Raw genomic sequence first — 25,572 nt, forward strand, 5'->3', positions numbered from 1 at the left:
GTGGGCCAGAAGTTGGCCCACTGACCTCTTTTTCTTAGCCCTCAGAAGGTCAAGGTGAAGTCCTCAGATAGTAACATAGTAACATAGTAGATGACGGCAGAAAAACCTGCACGGTCCATCCAGTCTGCCCAACAAGATAAACTCATATGTGCTACTTTTTGTGTATACCTTACCTTGATTTGTACCTGTCCTCTTCAGGGCACAGACCGTATAAGTCTGCCCAGCACTATCCCCATCTCCCAATCACCAGCCCCGCCTCCCACCACCGGCTCTGGCACAGACTGTATAAGTCTGCCCAGCACTATCCCCGCCTCCCATCACCGGCTCTGGCACAGACTGTATAAGTCTGCCCAGCACTATCCCTGCCTCCCAACCACCAGCCCCTCCTCCCACCACCGGCTCTGGCACAGACCGTATAAGTCTGCCCAGCACTATCCCTGCCTCCCAACCACCAGCCCCGCCTCCCACCACCGGCTCTGGCATAGATCGTATAAGTCTGCCCAGCACTATCCCCGCCTCCCAACCACCAGTCCCGCCTCCCACCACCGGCTCTGGCATAGACCGTATAAGTCTGCCCAGCATTGTCCCCGCCTCCCAACCACCAGCCCCGCCTCCCACCACCGGCTCTGCCACCGAATCTCAGCTAAGCTCCTGAGGATCCATTCCTTCTGAACAGGATTCCTTTATGTTTATCCCATGCATGTTTGAATTCCGTTACCGTTTTCCACCACCTCCCGTGGGAGGGCATTCCAAGCATCCACTACTCTCTCCGTGAAAAAATACTTCCTGACATTTTTCTTGAGTCTGCCCCCCTTCAATCTCATTTCATGTCCTCTCGTTCTACCGCCTTCGCATCTCCGGAAAAGGTTTGTTTTTGCGGATTAATACCTTCTCTGCCACTACTGGTTTCACGATATGGTTTGAGCCACGTGGTACTGGAAGTTGAGCCTGTTCCTGCAGTATCAAGGGTCGGAACTTGATACTGCAGGAACAGTCTCAACTTCTGGTGCTGTGTGGCTGAACCTCGTGGTTTATGTTTATTATTAAGCTTGATATACCGTTTTTTGTAAGCATAGGCCAAAGCGGTCGCGGCAGGGAAGCGGATCCTATCTGAGGACTTCACCCGGAGCTTTTGCGGGCTACTCACAGCAGGGAAGCAAGCCTCTATTAGGTGAGGGGAGAAGACAGGGTGAAGACGGTGATTTGTTACAATTCTTTGGGGGTGCAAAGGTGAACCAAATCGACATAATGTATTTAGATTTAAAAAAAGCATTTGACAAAGTCGTTCATTAAAGGTTCCTTTCAGAAAGTCAAGGGAAAGAAGCCAATGTGCTATTTTAAATTGGTTTAACTGGTTGAAAGGTAAACAATGAGCAGGACTACATTGTCAGTTTCTGTAATGAAGAAAGATGCCCCAAGGATCTGTGCCAGGGTCAGGATATATTTACTTATTCATTAACCATTTGGAAAAGAAAGTAATGAGTGACGTGATCAAATCTGCAGATGACAAAATTATTCAGAACAGTTTAACACAAGCAGACTGGGGAATTACAGGACCACTGTGCTAGACTGAGGACCTAGGCATCTAAAAAGGCAGATGAAATTTAACATGGAGATGTGTAACATGATGCAAATATAGAATAATACTATTAATCACAGGTCCATAATGGTGGGTTCCACATTAAGAGTCACCACCCAGGAACAGGATAGAATCAGTGATATAGCAACTGATGGCAAAAAAAGACAAAGTGGCCTGTCCAGTCTGTAAAGAAATGAAAAATAAAACTGAGGATATCATGCTTCTGTATAGACTGGCAGATTTATGCTGCCAGTCAACATAGCATTGTGAAGTTTGCTGAGTAAGCTTGGGAAGCACTTATGTAAGGTGGTTGTATGACTACTTTTAGGGGTTCACTTTGTTTTTTACCCCTATTAGTTTTTTTACCCCTGACGCAGCCTGAGGGCGAAACATGGCCACGTCGGGTAACTTGTAATAAACCACTTCTTCTGTTACCCTCCTGTTCTATTTTTTTGTCTTTTTTGATCTGCTTTTTTTTCTTTTGATTTGCTATTTCTGTGGCAGATCTTTGCCTTTTTTTTGTTTCTGTCTAGATAGATTTATGATGCAACAGTACCTTGTGTATTTGTGAGCTCTGGCTGCTCATCTCAAAAAAATAGAAATATAAGTAGACTAGGTACAGGGAAAGGCAACCAAAACGAAGTATGTTAGATTTATAAAAATCACGAGTGGGGTGAAACAGGTTAGCAAGAGAAAGTAATACATTTTCTAATAGTACTAGGATTAGGACCAATTTTATGTAAGTAACTGGTAAATTTTAAAACAAAAGCTAAAAGAAATTTTGCTTCATTCAATGCACAATTAAGCTGTGGATTTCTTGTCAGGAGATATAGGGGCCCTTTTACTAAGCCACGTAGGCATGTATGCACGTCCTATGCAGGCCAGTTTTGAATTACTGCCCGGCTACTGCGTGGCACGGTCGGTAATTTCATTTTCTACGTGTGCCCACTATGCGCTCCGGAAAATTTCTGACATGCGGCACTAACCGGGCAGTAATCAGCATTATACGCGTGCTGACAATTACCGCCCGGTTAACGCATGAGACTTTACCACCAGGTCAATGGGTGGCTGTAAGGTCTCAGGCCCAAAATGGACGCGCACCAATTTTTATTTTGACGCACGTCCATTTTCGGCTAAAAGAAGAAGCCTTTTTTGCAGGCGCGCTGAAAAATGGACCTGTGCACGTCCAATACACGCATCTACACCAGCGCAGGCCATTTTTCGGTGCACCTTAGTAAAAAGACCCCATAGCTAATAGTATATGTCAGTGAGTTGTTTTTCTGAGAATTTATTTCCTCCCATCTTTGAATGTTGCAAAAACAAACAAACATACTGGCTCTGCTCACTGGAACCGATGGGAGTCACATGGGTTTAGGATTGGGATAGGGAAGGGAGTTAGTGGGGTACTGGAGGAAGGGATTATAATGACAAGAGAGATGAGACATTATAAGAAACAAGATCATCATCTTCATAGTATGTATTATTTTCCTACTTTCGGGGGGAAGAGAAGGGTCCACTTTAAAGATAACTGCATTAGGTTTAATTGAATGAGAAATGCTGTTATTTTACATGTTTGATGTTCTTATGTTAAATCTCAATAAACAATGCTTAACGTTAATATAATGTTCTAGAAAGAGAAATTTATAAAATCACCAAAGCATATTTGCTTTCATTTTTGGTGCCCAATGTTTGTAGATCTGTGTGATTTTAAGCTCAGTATCATTATTCAGCAAATATGAAGTCAATCTTATTTTAAGTTTCACTCAAAAGAAAACTGAGTGTATGACTGTTTTTTCGACTTGTTCTTGCATTGCCAATACAGAGTCCTGAATCACACCCAGACTAGAAGTCTGCTTTGTGATTTTAAACAATATCATTAAACAGCAGTTATGAAGGCAAAATAATGAGGGTTTAATGATAATAAACTTGGTTTTGAATAGATTTATGATGTTGCAATTGGAATATGTCCATTTTTGAAATTTATATCTGCTCTCTATACTTCTGCAGTACAGAGGGACATGCATCACTTTTTGTTTTTCTGATGTTGTATTGTATTCAGAGTGTGGCTTCTTGGAGATTCAGGGAGATGCTGGACTAGGGAGCTAGGCCTGTCTGGGAGCCAAGTGCGTAACATACTTGTATATATTTCCTGAATACTGTTGCATTATTTTGATTTTTTTGTTTTTGGCATTTAATTCATGGAGTGTATTCAGTGAAGGCTGGGGGGGGGGGGGGGTTAACATGAGAGAGACAGAATAGGTGAAGGCAGGGGAGATACATATAAGAGAGAGAGAATGGGTGAAGGCAGGGTAGCATGGAGAGAAAGAGAGTGTATGAGTGTGCATGCCCGTTCACACACGTGTCTTGGCCCTCCGAATGTTATGAAATATTAAATGTGGCCCCCGATAAAAAATAAAGGTTGAAAATGAGCCCTCAGATGCCTTTAAATAAACAGCAGACAGATTTTAGAGATTGCGAATAATCACTGTCAACTGTGGAGCAAGTTGTAAATGGGAATAACAAACATTGTTTGAAATGTGTATATACAAATTCCAGAAACCTAAAAAATAAGATGAGAGAGTTAGAATATATTGCACTGAATGAAAAGATAGACATAATAGGCAACTCTGAGACCGTGCTGAATGTTCCAGTTGACTCTTTCCTTTATCTCTTCACACACAATTTTTTTCCAGAAAAATAATTCCATCTTTACCTCCCCAAAACCCAGGGGGTGGGGGGCGGGCACTGGCAACAGTATTTTTTTTTTAATTCTTGAAGTTTGCCAAGAAAATGACATGTCATATTAACATTGCATGAACAATGAACAAAGAAATAGTGAACAACATGAATGTAGAAATCCAAGAGAACAGAAGTAGCCTCCACGGGAAATGAAGACGAACAGCAAAAGTAGAGGCCGACAAATGGACAAACCAGCTTGGGAGATGTTATGAAAAAGTGTTTATTGAGCCAATTTACATAAGGGACTCGACACGGTCTGTGTTGCGGCGCCAGAAGTGCCTGCCTCAGGGGTCACAAATAAAATTCTACACACAAAAGTAAAAAATAAAATAAATTATGTGAATACATACAATGCATCTGAACAGCTAAAAGGGACTGTCAAAAGCTATATGATATCTGCATGTTTTCAAATATGTAACCATATATAACCATTCTTGAAAATAAATACATAAATATAAAAACACCATGTGTTTTTACACATAAAATTGTATAAAAATATAGCCGAGAAATATAGCTGAATGATTTTTGTACATTACAGATTTAAAAAACATAAATAATAATAATAATCGTAGTAATGAAATAACACACTAGAGTAATCTTCAGACTAGCAGACCATAATGATCATTGGTATTTAAAAGAATATATGTTATGTAACATCGAACATCAAAAAACCATCAATAAAGATTAACATACAGAGAAAATAAAAAAACGGTTTAACGTATGAAACAGTAAAATAGACCAGTTTTTGAGTATGTATATGTGCAAGTACAAAAAGTAATAAAAAATGAAATGAAATAATAAAACCAAACTTTAAAAATAACTCTCCAAACCACTGATTGGCTTGGGAAATTCCTCTGTGCATGTGCGTTGTTACAGAAAAACGTTTCCACTGCCAATCAACTCTTAACGGAAAAAAAGAAGAGACAGTAGACCATTTTATCTTGAACTGCCATCCATAAAGGGAAGACGAATAATACATGGAAAATAATAATTGTGTTTGTTCCATGACAAAATGAAAGATTCAAACATTTATGGTTCAATAATTTTTATTGGAGAAATCATAAAAGATCATTAACATACAGATGTCTCTATGCAGTTATCTAACACTGCAATCTTAATGCTTCCAACAACAAAGCTCATTACACTGCACACAAGAGCAAAGGTCTCACCGTCTTCTGGTCTTTCTAATTGCCTCTCCAGTACTTTTTTTTTTACATTTTCTCCCCCTATGCTCCTCCCCACTCTACTCCCACCCCTTCCAACAACCCCCTCCCCCCCATTGCAGTCTTTAGTCACAGTCCTCACACTCCAACTATTACGATAGCATCTGTTGCACATCTATGTTACATGTTCATTATGTGCCCCCTAGCATAGGGTGTCAACGTAAGCCAGAACGGCATCCAGCAATTCAAAAAAGTCCTTACGCCCAATGGCCTCTGGGTTCGCAAGCTCGTTCTTTCCGTGCACAGCAGGTAAATCATCTGTCCTGTCCACTGAGATATAATTGGTCCCTCCGCAGACAGCCATGCCGACAATATTGTTTTCTTCGCCACCATCACTGATCGCATGGCAAAAGCTCGGCAGCCCCTCGGAGTGGGTCTGAAAATTCACGGGTAACCAAAAAGAAGTCGAGCATTCATCTGCCAGTTTACGTTCCAAATAATGGCCATCTGTTTAGTCAAGTCCCTCCAAAACTTCCGAATCTGCGGACAGTTCCAGAACATATGACCCAACGTTGCGCCTTCCACTGTACATTTGGGGCATGCCCCATCTGGCGATACTCCCATATGGAATGCTTGTCTGGGAGGCACATACGCCCTCAGCATAAACTTAAATTGTATTTCCCAATAGTTTGCTTGGTCCGTGTTTCTGCGGTGGCCAACAAGATGCTCCCACAGTAGTGCAGTTGTAATCTCTGTCCCCAATTCCTCACTCCACAATTTAGATAGTCTCTCAAAATCTGGTTCTTTTGCCATGTCCTTAAAATGTCTATGGTAGAACGTTAGTGGCACTTTGTGTTGCACCCCCAAAGAGAGCGCCGAACCTAGTTCCTCTTGTACATCTTCCGCTAGCACTTCTGGTGGGAGGCTCTCTATATAGTGCTTTAATTGGTAATAATGAAACCAGTCCGAGGAACTCAGGGAGAATTGGGCCTGGAGCACTGCCCACGACTTAGGCCGACCTTCTTCATTGATGGCCTGCAATACGTACTCCAGCCCTTTCTCTTTCCATCGGGCAAATACCTCATAAATCTGTCCCGGTCGGAATTCTGGGTTGCCACAAATTGGGAGGTATGGGGTAATGCGAGGCGAGAATTGGTGATGTCGGCAGAGCCAGTGCCAGACTGCCCATGCTGCCGGCAAGAGCTGCGCTTTATCTAGCAGGCTAAGTTCTTCTTTGCTTCGTCTGTGTAGTAAGTAACTTATGTGTCTCTGATCAGTCTCTTGTAGTTCTAATCAAGATGGAGTAAAGTATTGCGTGCACCTCAGCCAATCATTCAAGTGTCTTAGGCCACTGGATACTGTCATGTAGCGCATGTTCAGCAACCCCAGGCCTCCAAATTCCACCGGAAGGTGTAGATTTGACAAAGCTGTTCTAGGTTTTTTCTTTTTCCACAAAAAAGTCTGTAAGATCTTGTTTAGTCGTTTTTCATCAGCTTTGGTCAGATATAGTGGCAGGGTCTGGAACACATACAGCCACTTGGGGACTATTACCATGTTATATAAGGCTATTCTACCTAGCAGTGATATGGGGAGGCCCTGCCACATTTGCAAGCTCACTCTCGTATCATTCAGCAGCTTCCTCACATTCAAGGTGTACACTAGGGAGAGGTCTCGAGGTATTTTGATTCCTAAATACTTGATTGTTTCTTGTTCCCACTCTATAGGTAATGGGATCCTCTACTGTATACTATCACCTGGTAGAATCTCTAGTGCCTTGGACTTTTGGATGTTAAGTGTGTAACCTGAGTGTTCCCCATATTCCTTGATCACCTCCAGTATCCTGGGTATTGATTGTTCAGGCTCCTGAGTCACTACAAGCAAGTCGTCTGCGAAGGCCAGGGCTTTAACTGTTTCACCCTTCAAGGGCACCCCCCCCCCCGCATCCCCCCATCCCCCCGCAATGCGCGGAGTAATGGTTCCATCGCTAAGACAAAGAGGAGGGGGGAGAGCGGGCACCCCTGTCTCGTCCCCTGATATATCCGAAAAATTCTCCCTTTACCCCATTCACTAATACTGCTGCTTTAGTGTCACTGTACAATGCTGTTAATGCGTCTCCAAACCAACCCTGCACTCCCATATAGTTCAAGAGCACAAAGAGGTACCCCCAGTGCACCCTGTCGAACGCCTTTTCGGTGTCCAGACTAAGGATCACTGCAGAGCTCCGTTCATTTTGACATTGTGCAGATTCAAACATTTATAAGGTGTAGCACCATAACGATGAGACTGAAAAACACCCGTACTACTCTCATGGAAAACAGGTACGTCCATATATGTAGGAGATGGATCCAACTGCATAAAGTGCAAGCCGAAGAAGGTGTCTGTTTGAATGGATGAAGCGTTATGTATACAGAAATCGCTAAATAAATAAGAAATTAATGAATGTATATCATAATGTATACTATGAAAGGCTTATTGGTATATAGTAATGTTAAACCACCCTTTGAGTTATGTCTGCTCGTAGCAAATGCTAACGTTGCCATCATGATATTTGTGATTAATATTTATAATTAACTCACCGCAGCAAATGCTCACGTCGCCATGACAATATCCTAAGTGAGAGCAGAGTACCAAAAAACATAATAAGCTCCGCTCCTATCAAAGGTATACACACAATGATGAAAAATGAAATCAACAAAGTAGAGAAACCCCTTTGAAAAAATGTTTTTGTGAATTTCTTATTTATGAAATTGTGAATAACACCTTAGGTTCTATAAATAAATAACACACCTTCGGAAAAGCGCTCAAGGAGGCATCAAGTGTGTAGGAAACTAGAGAGGTATGTGCAAACCAACAAAAAACAAATACACCCAATATATTTCAGTTAAACTTACCGGAGATAATCCAAAAACAGCGCACCATTAGGTAAACATCAACTCGTGACAGGAAAAAAACACCGGAAAAGTGTCAGTTATTTAAACCAGATTGAAATACATATGTATGAACATCTCATTTATTATGTAGAATTTCTACATAGGCCAGGAAGAAGTAAAACGGCATCAGACCAGAGGTGAAACAAGTATTGTCAACCAATGGAATAAGATGGCCAGCCACCTAGTAGGAAACTAGTATCGACGATAGAGGGTAGAACCATAGGGTGGAGGAGTGGCCTAGTGGTTAGGGTGGTGGATTTTGGTTCTGAGGAACTGAGTTCAATTCCCTGCCCAGGCAGCTCCTTGTGACTCTGGGCAAACCACTTAACCCTCCATTGCCTGCTGCATTGAGCCTGCCATGAGTGGGAAAGTGCAGGGTACAAATGTAATAAAAATAAAACACACTGAGTATTATTTTAAAAGTAAAAATTGCTAAGTATATAATAATATCCAAAACATGGAGACAAACTTTAAAAGTCAATAAAAATTATGCTAAACAATATTTAAAATATTTAGGAATATCAATATGGGTGATCATAATAAATTATACGAATAAAATTAAAAATAAAAATAAAAAATGACGCAATAAAACATAGAGAAAAATCTATTGTAAAAAACAAAATAAATTGCATGTTTTCTAGTATTGAATATTTGTTTGAACGGCAAATTAGAAAATTCTTTAAAAATATTTTTCAAATTTTTTTGTATAATTAAAAAAAAGTAATGATACTTTATGTACATCCGCATTAACGTCATCAAAACTCCAATACATATACAACATATAAGAAATAAATACACCTATACTTGGATGTATATAGAATATGATCTCTTAAAAATAGACATAAAAATAATAATACAAATAAAAGTGTGCCCTATTGGATTTTGCCTAACTTTCCTTATTGGACACATCTATATACCTCTAGAGAAATATGATAATTATTATCAGATAATTATGATAAATAGTTAAAAAGAGGAACTAACCGGTGTCATAAGGAGATAAAAAATATAGATAGACATAAATACCAATTTTGATAAAGTAACCAACATCAAAACCAGTCCCTTTTAGTTGTTCAGATGCATTGTGTGTATTCACATAATTTATTTTATTTTTTACTTTTGTGTGTTTTTTGTAGAATTTTATTTGTGACCCCTGAGGCAGGCGCTTCTGGCGCCGAAACACGGACTGTGTCGGGTCCCTTATGTAAATTGGCTCAATAAACGCTTTTTCATATCATCTCCCAAGCTGGTTTGTCCATTTGTCAGCCTCTACTTTAACATGAACGTACAACGATTGATAAGAAGAACTATCAGAAAGAAAAATTTGGACTTACAACAGTAGTTTTCACAGGGGGAGTAACACCACCCTAAAGGGAAGAATCAGAGCAGAGATGTTAGAAAACAGCTTCTCATGGGAAGGTCATAGAATAGCACAATAACTGTATAGAGGCAACAGATTCATGGCATCCTGAGACGTCATTTCACTCTTGGAATTGGTTTTATCTTTATATCATATTTAGTTTTTTTTTATTTAAAACATTTACATTTTGATTGATCTGCAACAAGAGTTCCAGTGTGAGCTCTTGTACAATTTAATAACATAATATGGTTAAACACAAAATATAATCCCAAATCAGACTCAGATCTGATGATCAAATGTGGTAACCTCAAGGACAATTTTCTGAGACAGTAACACAATTTTAAATTTAGCAGTAGATGATAAAAAGAAATTGAGAAAAAAGAAGGTTGAACTTACAACAGCTTTATTCACAGGGGGAGGAACACCACCCTAAAGAAAAGAATCAAAGGAGAGAATTTAGAAAACTGTTTCTCATGGGAAGGTCACAGAATAGAACAATCACTTTATTGAGGCAACAGCAGTGTTAGAACCGAGATCCATGATATCCAGACTTCATTTCACTTTGGGGTTCCTTTGTTTACTTAATAACCCTTCTTTTTGAGTTCCCCAGGAGAGGGAGTAGCTACTGTGATCTATTTTACAATATAATGATAGGATGTGGTTACACAAAAAGGACTAAATTCTATAAAGGGCACCGAAATTTGGGCTCTGAAAAAAATGAATGCTGAGCACTGTTCTATAAACGGCAATCTGATTTGGGCACAATTTATAGAATAGCACTTAATGACAGGATTCCCACCCAATTTTGGGCTTGAGGATTTTATTTATTTAATTTAAAAATATTTATATACCACACAATCCTATAATGGCTGGTATGCAGCAGGCTCATGTAAATGCAGGTTTATTCTATTCCAGATTGGACATTTTGGTGCCAATTATAGAACATGCTTAGTTAATATTTCAGCGCCTAAATCTGTGCACATCCATTTACACCAAAGTAAAACTTGGCGTAAATCCTGGCATGTAGATTTAGGTGCACTAGGCCATATTCTATAACTAGGTGCTTAAATTTGAGAACACCCACAAAATGCCCATTTCCCCGCCTATAACCACGCCCCCTTTTGCCTGCAGGCTTTAGATGTTCAGCACACAGCGAATTGTGCACCTAAATTCTAATCAGTGCCAATTAGTGCTCATTATCTCTTGTTAAGTGCTGATATCAGTGCTCATTAGCTTCTTAAGCCAATTAAGTTACATGCAGTATTATAGAATCTGTGCCGATTTCAGTGCCTAAATCTAAGCACACTATGGAATCTGGGGGGTTTATGTTGATCATATGCACTCATACATACAGTTTAATTCATGCAATGTTTGATATTCTTGGTTGGATTAAATTCTGTTTTGTGGAGTCTCGACAGATTCTCCTGATGAAGGCTGTCCATTCAAAATACAGACTGTATTGAGTTTCTTTGTCTGGGACTTGTATCTACATGTTCTTTATCCATTAAAGGAACTTTTTTTTACAACATCTGATCGTCTTGACATTTGTCATCTTCCACTTTTGGTTTGGTTTGCTTGACTGTCTTGTGGAAACGTTTTGGTTTTCTTTTGTCTCTGGATTTCAAATCAATTCAACCAGATTACTGATCTGTTTTTGTGAACTGACGTGCCAGCATTCGTTGCTGTCCTTAAATCAATATTCAGATGCTTGCTGAAACAATAAATTACGCATAAACTCAGCACGTGTTTGTGTGCACCTCAAACCTGGAGTAAACCCTTACTCCTAAATGAGGCGCAGATCTTCTGTATTCCATAATGATGCACACATCTGTAGTGAACGCCCCTGATCCATGCTGAAAACTTTATGTGCACATCTTTATAGAATAGCCCCATGTAAATTCAAATTTTTTCTAATTAGTGCCAATTTATTGGTGCTAATTGGCTCATTACTCTATGAAAATGTGTGCAGAAATTGAGCACATTCGCAATTTTGAGCACCATTTGCAGAATTGGAGGAAAATGATATTCCATTTCAGACTGAGAGATAGGTGGCCAGTGACTCATTTGTTGATGGGGAACTGAAGCACAGGGGTACGGTGGGGTGAACAGCCTGTGTGGAAAAACTGCCTATATGACTGGTTTACTTATATAGTCTACGGGAATAGAGTGGGGCCATCCCTTACCTATATATAGCACATCTAATTTAGCAGTAAAGTCCATGCTTTAAGGATATCGGGAGAAAGCACTCTCACACATGCCAAGTCACATGCATCAAGCATGTGACACATGCATTTGGCCCCCTTCAGATGACATATTCATTTAGCCCCCTTCAGCTCACATGCAAAAGTGACCTTCCCTCCAGCATTGGCAACTTGCTTCTCGCCCTCGAGGTAAGGCAGCGCTCTCCCTTCCCTTGTGCCTCTCCTTCCTGGTTCAGCATCTCTCGCTTGCTAATTGACTCTCCTTCTCCTCCCCCTGTCCTGTAAACTTCTTACCATAGATTGACAAAAGAGGCAGTAGCAGCTATGCTGAAAATGGGCTGCCACGAGACCTTCCCTCTGCTGGTCTTACCTCCTCTAATTCTACTTCTGGAGGGATGGTACCTGCAGATGGAAAGTTTCATGGGCTGGCTGATGTAGGCAATCTAGGGTACAAATTTTAAAGGACTGAGGTTGGGCTGGGGGTGGGAGTGAGTGATCAAGCATAAGATACCAAACAGGAAGGGGAAGTGCAAGGGAAGAGAGAGATCTACATTATCGTGAGGGGAGGGTTGGTAAAGGAAAGGAAAGAGTGCCGTAGCATGAGGGGGGCAAGTGGAGAGAGTTAATGATGCCAGAATCTGTGAGGGAAGAGGGAGAAATATTGGAACAATGGGATAGGGGTGAGAATGGGGGAGGAAAGGATGCCAGGGCCTTTCTAGGGTGTTGAAAAGAGGGAGAGATATTGGTGGGGGGGGGGGGCAGAAGAGAGAGAGGAACATTTGCTGAATTCCCAGGGAGAAGGGCAGGAGGAAGGGGAGGGAAAGGGAGTGATGGATCCTAAGGAGGGGGCAGAAGGGGAGGGAAGAAAGAGGGAGAGATGCTGGACACGGGGAGGGATAGGGATAGAGAGAGGCACTGCCAGAGACATTGGGGGAGGGGATAGAAATGGAGGGACTATGTTGGACATGGGGGGGGATAGGGATACAAAGGGATGATGATAGACATATGATGGGGATAGGGACACAGAAAGGTGATGTTGCACAGGGCAAGATTGTGGACGTAGAGAAGTGGGGACGCTCAACTTGGTGGGAGGATAGGGGCAGGGACACAGAAAATTCTGGACATGGCAGATATTGACATAGAAGAATGACAGATGGGAACATGGACATAGAAGAAATGCCAAATGAACAAAGAGACCCTGGAAAGAGAGTTAACAGAAGACAGAGGAAAACAGAAACATAAGAGCATAATGTTACACGTCCTCTCCAGGATTGAGCAAGCTCTACTTTACCTGATGATTTTATTTATTTATTTATTTATTCATGACATTTATACCCCACATTAGTCTGAAATAGACTCAAGTTCAATGTGGCTTACAAATAAATAAAGTGAATAAAACATAATAATGTACAAAATATAACACAAATTACAATAAGTTCAAGAAGCAAATTCATTTGCAGTAAGTAACCAGGGATTTAAACTATTACTACTACTACTTATCATTTCTATAGTGCTACTAGATGTACGCAGCGCTGTACACTTGAACATGAACAGACAGTCCCTGCTCGACAGAGCTAACAATCTCAAGGACAAATAAGGGTGGATAGGTGAGAGCATAATTAGGTAGGACTAGGTGGGAAACGAGATTAAGAAATGAGTGTGGGTAAAATTCAAATACAGTTCTTTGTATTCAGAAAGTCCAGACTGAAGAAATGTGTTTTTGGAAGACTTCTAAAAGTTAGGTAATCATCTGTAAACTTGATTGATTTAGGAAGAGAATTCTAAATGTTTGTGCCTTGACAGGAGAAATTAGGGGAGTGAATTGTTTTATATATCACATTCTTACAGATAGGGAAATGTAAGACAAGATATTCCCTAGATGATGAAACAGCATTATGAGGGGGTAATTGTCAGGATTACTGGCTGTCAGGATTGATGAAACCAGCTTCTGATAACTCTCCCCTCCCTCAGGAAGCTCTGAGGATGGCAAATGGACCAAATGTTGCCCAGCTGCCTGCTATATATGATTCATATATGATGGGGCTTGACCAAACAGATTATGGAGAATGAAAACACATAATTTGAAAGATATTCTATCTCTTATTCGTAACCAATGTAGGTCATATAAAAGAGGAGTGGCTTTGGCAAAGCGAGGAGATCTACATATAAGATGAGCAGCAGTATTTTGAGCCGTTTGTAATTTTTTGAGAAGCATAGATGGAATTGCAATAGTCGAATTTGGTGAGGACAAGGGATTGAACCAAAGTACGAAAGGCAGATTTAGAGTAAAATGGCCTCAATCTCTTTAGCTTCCAAAGTGAGTGAAAGGCACTTGCGGTCAACTTACAGACTTGGTTTTCAAGGGTGAGGAAATGATCTATTGTGACTACCAAGATTTTCATTGATGACTCAAGGTAATAGGTTTTTTTCATAATAGTAAAGTTACTAAGATTCATAGGATGGTGAGGGTTAGTTATAATTAGAAACTTAGTTTTATCAGTATACAACTGTGCACTCACTGATCGACCCCTGATGAAGGCTTTTTTAAAAGCCAAAACACGGACCTTGTAGGGTCCAAATAAAATTGCGTATTGGAGAATTTTGCCCTGAGTTTGGACTGATCTCTTGAAGTTGGTTTCTTTTCCACTTTCTTTTGTGCATATAAATGGTGACATCATCAGCATATATGCGTGCTGAAAGACCATGTTTTTCTAAAAGATAACCAAGAGGAATCATCATAATATTAAACAAGATGAGGGAAAGAGGGGAACTCTGAGGAACCCCACAACCAGGAGACCAAGTAAAAGAAAGTACACCTGATTGTTTGACTTTATATGACCTAGAACTTAAGAAGCCAGAAATCCATTTCAGGACAACTCCACAGATTCCGTAATAGTGAAGAATATTTAAAAGAATATTATGATCAACAGTATCAAAAGCACTGGATAGATCAAATTGAAGTATCATTATTTTGTTGTCAAAACTTTATTCTCTCCTAAAGTTAGCTAAGAGGGTGGTAAGCACAGTTTCTGTATTGAAAGAGGGCCTACAACCAGATTGTGAACTATGCAAAATGATGTGAAGCTGGAGATACTCCATCAGTTCGTGTGTGACAAGTCCTTCCATTACTTTAACAAGAAGAGGAATTGAGGCTACTGGTCTATAGTTAGAAACTAAACTTAGGCTAGTTTGGGTATTTTGGAGGTATAGGAGTTGAAATAATATTCCCATTGTCAGAGGAAACCTTGAGACAACATCAAAGTAAGATTCAAGTGGAGGAGTGGCCTAGTGGTTAGGGTGGTGGACTTTGGTCTTGAGGAAATGAGTTCGATTCCCACTTCAGACACAGGCACATAGGCACCCGGTATAAGAGGCTTGGAGAGGCTAAACCTCCCCCCTGCTGCAGCAGAATGGATCAGCTGTGGAGTCCAGCTGCTCTGAGGGGATTGTTGATTTACCTCCATCCTCACAGCAGGAGCTGCAGTGAAAGCCCTCTAGCAGTTGTAGAAATTGGTTTATGGTTTGTTTACCTTACTGCTGGGAAAGCAGGGGGGGTTGGCTGGAGGTGTCCTGGGTTGCCAGGGAGATATTTAAGGAGGATGACTTCCTGACCTGCACTGAGGACAGATAGCAGCAGAACGGATACTGGGCCAGCATGATCAGAAAAAGTCACCAGACAATAAAGGTAGAAAATATCATTTTATTTTCATTATAGTGTTTGGAATATGTCCACTTTGAGAATCAGGTGCTCAACATTAAAAGTTTATATTTATTTACTTATTTATGGCATTTTATCCCACATTAAACATGAATTACGGTGTTTTGTGGCTCTACATGAGAATTGTCATGATATGATCCCTTGTTTCATATTGTTGACGGTCTGCATTTTCTGTATGGGTGGTATATTAGTGTATTAGGTCTGCCCAGTGTAATATTTATGGTACAGTAAGGTTCTGAGTGTGTTTTTGGACAAAGTTGTGCATAGTGTTTTGCAGTTGAGCGATTGTGGTTAGAATATGCTGTGAGCAACCACTTTATTCTTTGACATATGATACATATCTAATATCTAAATTTAATAAAAGGTATTAATTGTGACTTTTATTTTTATTTATTTATTTTTTCTGCGTGTTATCAGACTATAAGCTCCACCCCTGGCCCCACCCCTAACCCCGCCCCATTTAGCCTCCCCAAACAGTTGGGCCACCGACCGCCTATGCACAGGCAGCTCCTTGTGACTCTGGGCAAGTCACTTAACCCTCCATTGCCCCATGTAAGCCGCATTGAGCCTGCCATGAGTGGGAAAGTGCGGGGTACAAATAAAAAAAAATGATGTAAGAATAAATCAGGAGCTGACGAGGAGATAAGTAGGGCACGTATCAAGCAGACAATTTGAATTTGCATATTTGCATAACGTGTGATTGACCTGATCAGTAGTGATTGGATGAAAAACAGACCAGATTCTATCTGCTTGAGAATGAGGTTGTAAAGGATCATGTAAATAGAGAAAATAGTCTATAGATGAAGGGGTACTGTTAAATTGTCTGATTTTAGCTATTTTCTGTTTAAAATTTGATAAGCATAATGAAAACAAAATAAAAAAGAGGCAGTTGTGATTTTATTATTCAGCTAGAATAATGATAACAGATTTAAAGGGTGAAAATATATAGAAATAGCAATGATGAGAACCTCCAAACGCTGACAAAGCGCCGCATGAAGGGACACACTAAGGGACGCTAAGAGGTGGGCTGGTTACTATGGCCACCTCCTGCTGACATCTGCAACCGCTCCCGCTATGGAAGCAGGAGTGACAGGAAACTGCTGTGAGTTCAGTCAGCAAAACTGCAGCGATTTTAAAGCACTAGAGAGTGTGGAAGGAAACAGTGGATCCAAATTGCTCAGTTCAAATTTCACAGCACAGGGATGATTATAGTTGTGAACTATACCTCAAACCAATCACTGTGAGGAATGTATTCAGTTCCACAAACCTCTTACATTCAACTGGAACTGAGTGCAGGAAATAAATTAACTAAGTTCAGACTTTCCCAATAATAAAAAGGTAATAAATAGAAATAAAACAAAGGAAAGAAAATAAGATGATACCATTTTTATTAGACTAATAATACATTTTTTGATGAGCTTTTGAAGGTAACCCTTCTTCAGATCAGAAATTCAGAAATGAGCAAATGATGACATATATCAGAATATATCTGTGAAACATAAAAGCACTCTGAAGAAGAAGTGTGTTTTAAGTCTGTAAAATGTATTGGATATTTTCCTGTCTTAAATATGTATGAGTGTATTTTTCCTGTTTGGCCAGCAGATGTTTATGTACATAAGTACATAAGTATTGCCATACTGGGACAGACCAAAAGTCCATCAAACACAGCATCCTGTTTCCAACAGTGGCCAATCCAGGTCACAAATACCTGACAACAGTGGCGTAGCAAGGGCGGGGCGGTGGGGACGGTCCGCCCCGGGTGTCATCGGATGGGGGGGTGCTCCACTCCCGCTGCTCCGCCTTTAACATTTTTTTTTCGAAGCGCCAGAGAGTGGCAGGCAGCGCGCCTCGCGTCTGCCCTGCGCTAGTAAAAAAGATCTCGCTGACGTCGTCGCCCTTCCCACACTGAGTCCCACCCGCCCTTGCGGTAATAGGAAGTTGCCTCAGAGGGGGGCGGGACTCAATGTGGGAAAGGCGATGAAGTCAGTGAGATCTTCTTTACTAGCAGGTCAGACCCGAGGCGCGCTGCCTGCCACTCTCCGGCGCTTCGAAAAAAAAAATGTTAAAGGCAGGACACTAGGGTAGGAGCAGCAGGAGAACGGATCTCGGGGGGGGGGGACTCAGAGGGGAGAAGGGGATTGGGGAGGGGTGGGGGCGCTCAGAGGGGTGCTTTAAAGGGGATTAGGGAGGGTGGGAGAGCATCAAGGAGGGGAGAAGGGGATTGGGGAAGGGTGGGGGCGCTCAGAGGGGTGCTTAAAGGGGATTAGGGAGGGTGGGAGAGCATCAAGGAGGGGAGAAGGGGATTGGGGAAGGGTGGGGGCGCTCAGAGGGGTGCTTTAAAGGGGATTAGGGAGGGTGGGAGAGCATCAAGGAGGGGAGAAGGGGATTGGGGAGGGTTGGGGGACCTCAGAGGGGTGCTTAAAGGGGATTAGGGAGGGTGGGGGAGCTCAGAGAGGGGAGAAGGGGATTGGGGAAGGGTGGGGGAGCTCAGAGGGGTGCTTAAAGGGGATTAGGGAGGGTGGGAGAGCTCAGAGAGGGGAGAAGGGGATTGGGGAAGGGTGGGGAGCTCAGAGGGGTGCTTAAAGGGGATTAGGGAGGGTGGGGAGCTCAGAGAGGGGAGAAGGGGATTGGGGAGGGGTGGGGGAGCTCAGAGGGGTGCTTAAAGGGGATTAGGGAGGGTGGGGGAGCTCAGATGGCTGCTCAGAGGGGGGAGGGGAGTGCTCAGATGGGAGAAGGGGTCTGAAACTGGAACTGGGGTCTGACATGGGGGCAGGAGGGAAAATGGGTCCATGCCTGGGGCAGGTGGGAGAATGGGTCTGGGGCTGAAAGGGGGGGATGCAAAGCATGTGGTGGATGAAGGGGACTGGAACTGGGGGCTGAAAAGAGGGGGCAGCGAGAGAGGGAACAGATCCAGGATGGAAGGGTGGCACGTGAGGGAGGGCAGACCCTGGACGGAAGGGAGAGGGAGGGCAGACGGATTGAAGGGGCAGAGAGAAAGGGCAGATGATGGGTGGAAGGGGAGAGAGAAAGAGAAAGAGAAAGAGGGCAGACTGGGGCAAATGGTGGATGGAAGGGGCAGAGATAGAGGGCAGATGTTGATGGAAGGGGGAGAGAGATGGCAGACTGGGGCAGATGGTACATGGAAGGGGCAGAAGTGGATGGAAGGGAGAGAGGGCAGACAGTGGATGGAAGGGGCAGAGAGAGAGAGGGCAGACACTGGATGGCAGAGAGAGAGAGAGAGCGAAGACAGATGCTGGATAGAAGGAAGACAGTGAAAAGATGAGGAAAGCAGAAACCAGAGACAACGAACTGTAAATATATATTTTTATTTTTTTGCTTTAGAATAAAGTAGTATTGTAGCTGTGTTAATAAATGTTTATAATAGAACATGTAAATAAGGTAATCTTTTTATTGGACTAATTTTAATACATTTTACTTTCGGAGAACAAACCCCCTTCCTCAGGTCAGGATAGGACACTGTAACAGTACTATACTGTACTGAACTGAGGAAGGAGATTTTGGCCTCTGGAAGCTAAATGTATTAGTCCAATAAAATGGTATTATTTTACTTTCTATATTTGTTTTATTTCTATTTGTTAATTTGTAAAGTGGTGATTGGTACTTGTTAGTTCTTTTCAAATTTACATCTGCTGTCTTTATATTTTGCACAGTATTAGGGGACAGTTTCTGTTTCTGTGGTATTGCATTGTATGCAGAGTCTGGCATTGGGGGTTCAGTTTAATTTTTGTCTAAATAGAAAGTTTATGATTACTTATTCTATAGTGGATTAGGGTGTATCTATTTGTGAAAAAGACATGGCTTTCGGTTGGCATTGACTGTGCAGGATCGACGATCTGTACTAATCTGTCAGTTTTCATTTTACAATAGGTGAATTGATGTTCTAGTGCTCACTGTAGTGTTTAAGATGCTTTCCTTTTCCTTGTGTGACTCGTAGAAATGACTGCTTATGGTATGGTAGAATTGCTCTATAGGTCCTGAGTGTTTTGTATTCTCGGTATGCCTAGTACTGGATTTCGGGGGGGGGGGGGGGGGGTGTTAAAAAATGACCGGCCCCGGGTGTCAACTACCCTAGCTACGCCACTGCCTGACAAGATCCCGAAAAAGTTCAATACATTTTATGCTGCTTATCTCAGAAATAACCAGTGGATTTTTCCCAAATCAATTTAATAATGGTCTATGGACTTTTCCTTTAGGAAGCTGTGCAGACCTTTCTTAAACCCCAATAAGCTAACCGCCTTTACCACATTTCTGGCAATGAATTCCAGATTTTAATTACACGTTGAGTGAAGAAACTTTTTCTCTGATTCGTATTAAATTTACTACTTTGTAGCTTCATTGCATGCCCCCCAGTCCTAGTATTTTTGGAAAGAGTAAACAAAGGATTCACGTCTACCCATTCCACTCCACTCATTATCTTATAGACCTCTATCATATCTCCCCTGAGCCATCGTTTCTCCAAGCTGAAGATCCCTAGATGCTTCAGCCTTTCCCCATAGGGAAGTCGTTTCATCCCCTGTTGCAGAGGACTGACTTCTCTTTCTTTTGGATGGTTAGGAAGTGCCTGTAGTGATATAACCAGTTTTTATTTGAAACTTGACTGTTCTGGGCTCTGATTGGCCTGGAGTTTGAAATTACCCAGCAGATGCTGGCTGTCGCTTCAGTTTCAGCTCAGGAGGGAAGAGAGACAGATCTGTTTGCTGAGGCTCTGTGAACAGTTATATATCCTGACCTTCCCAGGTACTGTTTAGACAATATATAGATGTTTAGTTGGTTTTATAAGTGATCTATTTTTCAGTTACCTGTTATTGTTTTGCTGATTGCACATTTTTTGTTCATTGTTCAATTTTTAAGACAATAAATAATTATTTATTGCCTCTGCCTGTCTGGACTGATAAAGAATCCTGGTGGTTTGTGTGTTGGGTCTGTGAGTGCTTTCTGTGAATGTGAGACTACTGGGAGTGTGGCTCCAGTAACCTAAAAATCACTGGGAATAATTTGAGAGCGGGAAACTTGCCTAGAGGCAGTTGTGACCCAGTCAGTGGGAGAAGGGTGCTAGTGTAGAGTAGAAGTGGCAGGTGCAGGTGGACCTGAGCTGTGCTGGGGATAGACCCTCTAAGTGGCCGTGGGGTAACCCCAGGCAGGTGGCTAGGCATTTTGTGCCATATTCCAATGACAATCTCATGGGGAAGGTAGGGGTGGGTGGGGAGGGGGGTGAGAAACAGGGAGGGATGGATGGGTGATCAGAGAGACAAAGCAGTATAATCTTTTGGTTTATAATGTGATAGGAAACCCAGATTTTAGTTAAGTCCTGTCTGGTGTGTACCAACATGTTTCATCATTTTAACTTCAAAGGTTTTATGTTTCCTTTTAGTATTGTCACCATAAAGTCATTAGTGCAGTGCTCTGATCTGGCAAAAAAGCTATTCTATAGAGGAGTCACCCTGGTTAGCACTATAGATTCTGATGTGGTGTCTGTGTAGATTCAATCTTGTCTTAAGCATTTGGCCTGTCTCTCCAACATGGCATCTTTTTTCACATTGTTTGCATTAAATGATATACACTACATTTGAAGAAAAGCATATGTAGGATCCCCATATGCTGTATGTTTTTTCCAAGTGAATGACTGTGGGGTCCTGTGATATGTGTTGGCACAGTTTGCAACTAGATATCTTGCATGGGATGTGTGCCATTCTCTTTTTCAGTTTCCATTGGGAGTTTTGTTTTCACTAATTTTTGTTTACTGTGGGCAAGTCACTTAACCCTCCATTGCCCCAGGTGCAAAATAAGTACCTGTATATATATAAACTGCTTTGAATGTAGTTGCAAAATACCACAGAAAAGTATATCGAGTCCCATTTCCCTGTCCCCCTTCCCTTCCCTTACTGCGCGGGGAGAGGGGGGCAAAGGAAAGAAGAGAGCTGTCATGCCACAAGGGTGGAGAGAATTAATTGTGCCAGAATCTGCGGGGGAAGAGGGAGAAATATTGGAACCATGGGATGGGGGTGAGTAGGGTGTGCGATGCTGGGACCTGGGATCTGCGACTGCTGCTTTGAATGAAGGGGGCCCGGAGCCGTGGAGGCAGGCAGGTGAGACCGGGGACTGTAGCGCCAGTGGCCTGACCCTGGCGCCGGGCCCCCCTTGGAGGTCCGGGCTTGGGGAATTTTGCCCCCCCTTTCGGCGGCCCTGAGCAGAGGGAATGATTGTGAGCTGGCCGATGAAGCCTATTTTCAGAGCTACTGCCGCTATTGGTAGTCTAGGGTAAGAATTTTAAAGGACTGAGGTGAGTGGGGGGGGGGGGGGGGGAAGTTAGTGAGTGATCATGAGATGCCAAATGGGGTAAGGGAGATGCATGGGAAGGGAGAGAGCTGCCTTACTGCGAGGGGAGAGGTGGGCAAAGGAAACAAAAGAGCTGCCATGCCACAAGGGTGGAGAGAATTAATTGTGCTGGAATCTGCGGGGGAAGAGGGAGAAATATTGGAACCATGGGTAGGGTGTGCGATGCTGGGACCTGTCTGGGGTATTGAAAAAGAGGGAGAGATACTGGTTGAGGAGGCAGGAGAAAGAGGAACAGTTGCTAAATTCCAAGGGAGGAGGGCAAGAGGGAAAGGAAGAAAGAGGGAGATATGCTAGACATAAGTACATAAGTAATGCCATACTGGGAAAAGATCAAAGGTCCATCGAGCCCAGCATCCTGTCCCCGACAGCGGCCAATCCAGGTCAAGGGCACCTGGCAAGCTACCCAAACGTACAAACATTTTATACAAGTTATTCCCGAAATGGGGAGGAAACTGCAAGAACTGGTTTTAGAGATGGCTGGAACCTGAGAGAAAAACCTCCAACATAGCAGTTGTAAATCTGTAGGTTTGGGATGGGCCACCCATGGTAAATCTGCACTCAAATTGTGGCACAGAGGCATACATTTGTATAGCTGTTGGGACATTGAAAGGAGAACATTTTGTACCTTCTCACTTAATATATATTCCACTGCATATTATTCTTCCCTTTAGGCTTAGATTGATATTATTATTTATGTGCTTAAATAATGGGACTATGTGATATTTAGAATCAGTGAAAGCCAGCAGTTTGCATGTCCCACCCCCTGCAGTCTTCTCTAGTCTGACTGCAGACATTGACTCCTTATCCACTGCTGGATTATATTACAGATTGTAACTTTTGCTTTCCTGTGCTGAAAGTTCATTATCCAGCTTATAATCGAAAGACAAAAACGCCTATATTGCGACCTAAATCAGGAGATAGACGTTTATCTCCCAAAAACGATTAAATCAATATAATGGAAACAAAACTTTCAGTGCATCCATGTTGCTCCTACATTCACTTAAAAACGCCCAAATAAGGGGCGTGTCGGGGGCGTGTTAGGGACGGTGATACGACGTGGTCGTGTACAACGTATAACGGATAGCAAAATGGCTCTGGTTGAGCAGGAACACGGGCGTAATATGTTGGACCCGAAATAAAAGCGACCAGAGCAAGGGGGAAATCGTCTTTAGACCCATTAGCGATTGTGTGTAGTTGGAGAGTGGCGAGATCGTTGGTGGAAGATCTGAATTGGTGGTTGCAGAGAGAAAGCCGAGCGTGTTGAGTACCTGTTACTTTCGTCTGTGTGCCCTGCCTCTTTTGTGTCTTACCCTTTGACTTTTCCCTACTCCTACTCTTTTGCTCCATCGCCCCCTTCCCCTCTCCCTATCCCTCCCCATTCACTGTTCCCACGTGTATACTCTATTCCCTGACCTCTGTTTGTCTCTGTGTTCTTGTACTGTTTGGCGAGTGAGTGGCCAGAGGGCGTGGTGGCTGGAAGTGAGAGATCTGTGTGTGTTGGTGTTTGACTACTAGTACTAATACTTGCACTGGTGGTGGGGATATGGATGCACTTAATGCACTTGTGGCATGCATGCTACAGGAAGAGGCCACCCACCGCAGGAGGTATTCATGGCCTCGAGTGTTTAGGCCTTGCACCACCTTCCTACAACTCACTGACCAGCAGTGTCTAACAAGGTTCAGGTTTGATAGGGCCACCATTCTTCAGCTGTGTGAGCAGCTGAAACCCCTCCTTCAGCCCCAGACACGTAGGAATAACCCCATCCCTGCCCACCTCAAAATCACTTCCTCTCTCTCTGTCCTGGCCACTGGGAGTTTTCAATCAGTATTAGCTGCTAACACAGGGCTCACCCAGGCTTCTATTTCACACTGTCTCACCCAGTTCCTGGATGCCTTTCTAACTCACACCTCACACTACATCACTTTCCCCACCACCCCCCAGGCCCTGCACAACAACATGGCTGCCTTCTATGCTCTTGCTAGATTCTCCTCGGTCATCGGTGTGATAGACTGCACACACGTAGCCCTCAGACCCCCCCGGGCACACGAAGCCACCTACAGAAATAGGAAGGCATTTCATTCTATGAACATGCAAGTTGTATGTGATGCCCAGGGGGAGATATTAGACGTGTGTGCCAGGTACCCCGGGTCCACCCACGATGCCTACATCCTACAGCACTCAGGCATCTTCCGCAGGTTCGAGCGAGGGGAGTTCATTGGTGGATGGGTACTAGGTAAGTGCAACATGCATGTACCCATACTATACCTCCTCCACTGGTCAACCCTCCGCCCTGGCTTCCTCCACCTCACTCCACAACCCACTATCCAAATCCCCCCCCCCTGTACTTGCTCCAAGCAATACACACTCATCTATCTCATTCTGCTTCTCTCCAAAGGTGACCGAGGCTACCCGCAGAGGACATGGCTCATGACCCCCCTGATCCACCCACAACCAGGGGCAGAAGAAACCTACAACAGGAGACATCGCAGCACCCGGGGGATCATTGAGCGGACCTTTGGTTTGTTGAAAAACCGGTTCCGCTGTCTGGACCGGTCTGGAAGAGAGCTGCTCTACAGTCCAGAAAAGGTGGCCAAGATCTTTGTGGCGTGCTGCATGTTGCACAATTTGGCCCAGCGCAGAGGACAGCCTCTCCCAGAGGAGCCACAGCCACCACCAGAAGAGGCCCCAGATGAGCAGGAAGAGGAGCCCCCTCCACCCCCAGCCCACAGAGCAGAGCTCAATGCTTACCTGCTTGGCGTAAGAGCAAGACAAAGACTCATTGAAACAAGTTTTCGGTGAAAGTAAGTGTACATTTATTGATATTAATTGCATGTGTTCCTGTGTTCACCCCCACCCCCACCCCCCCTCCCACCCCCACCACCCCCCTCCCACCAACCCTCACCCTACCGCATGTGCCATCACTTTCCCCTTCCCTTCCCCCGTCCCCTCCTACCCCTCCCACGGCCTTCCTTTGCAGCTGGTGCTGCACAGGAAGTCTGTTCACACTCTTCTGAGGTGCTGCTCCCAGTGTCCTCCTCCGTATCCCCACAGCAGCCTGCGGCTTCGGCTGCGCTGTGGAAATCCGGCCACCTTGTTGGCTGTAGGCTGGCCAAAGGACCCAGAATGGGAGCAGGTTTGGTGGGTGCTGCAGGAGTGGGTGCGGAGGTGGACGATCGCAACGCCCACCTCTTAGCTGGTGGTTGGTGGTCAGTGGAGGAGGAAGTTGATGGCAGGCCCTGCTCCAGCAGCACGGCTGGAGTAGGTGCTGTGACCTGAGGGCGCAGGCGTTCGATGCTCTGCTCCAGCCGTTTGAGTTGCTGGAGCACCTCCTGGTGGGCTAGGTGTTGTGCGTGGAGCACCTCCTGGTGGCCTTCACGTTGCGCCTGGAGGAGTTCCTGGTGGGCTTGCAGCTGTGCCTTCAGTGCTTGGCGCTGCAGGTCTAGTTTCTGCTGCCGGTACTCCTCCAAGCGCACGTTGTGGCGTAGCAACTCTGTGGCCAGCCGCAGGAGTTGCCTCCTTTGGCTGGA

The 25,572-nt window shown here is 43.4% G+C and overlaps 1 protein-coding gene across 1 annotated transcript in view; it reads right to left on the reverse strand.

Annotated features, from left to right (window-relative positions):
* The window catches only part of LOC115482132 (glycine-rich cell wall structural protein-like), a gene marked incomplete in the record, with an annotated part of 302,370 nt that overhangs the window by 14,635 nt on the left and 262,163 nt on the right, over positions 1-25,572 (reverse strand). The window contains 2 exon segments of the mRNA XM_030221707.1: positions 9,743-9,775; positions 10,165-10,197. Coding sequence (XP_030077567.1) covers positions 9,743-9,775; positions 10,165-10,197 — 66 coding nt within the window.

This window comes from Microcaecilia unicolor, chromosome 1 (assembly GCF_901765095.1).
Source record: "Microcaecilia unicolor chromosome 1, aMicUni1.1, whole genome shotgun sequence".
Lineage (NCBI taxonomy): Eukaryota > Metazoa > Chordata > Amphibia > Gymnophiona > Siphonopidae > Microcaecilia > Microcaecilia unicolor.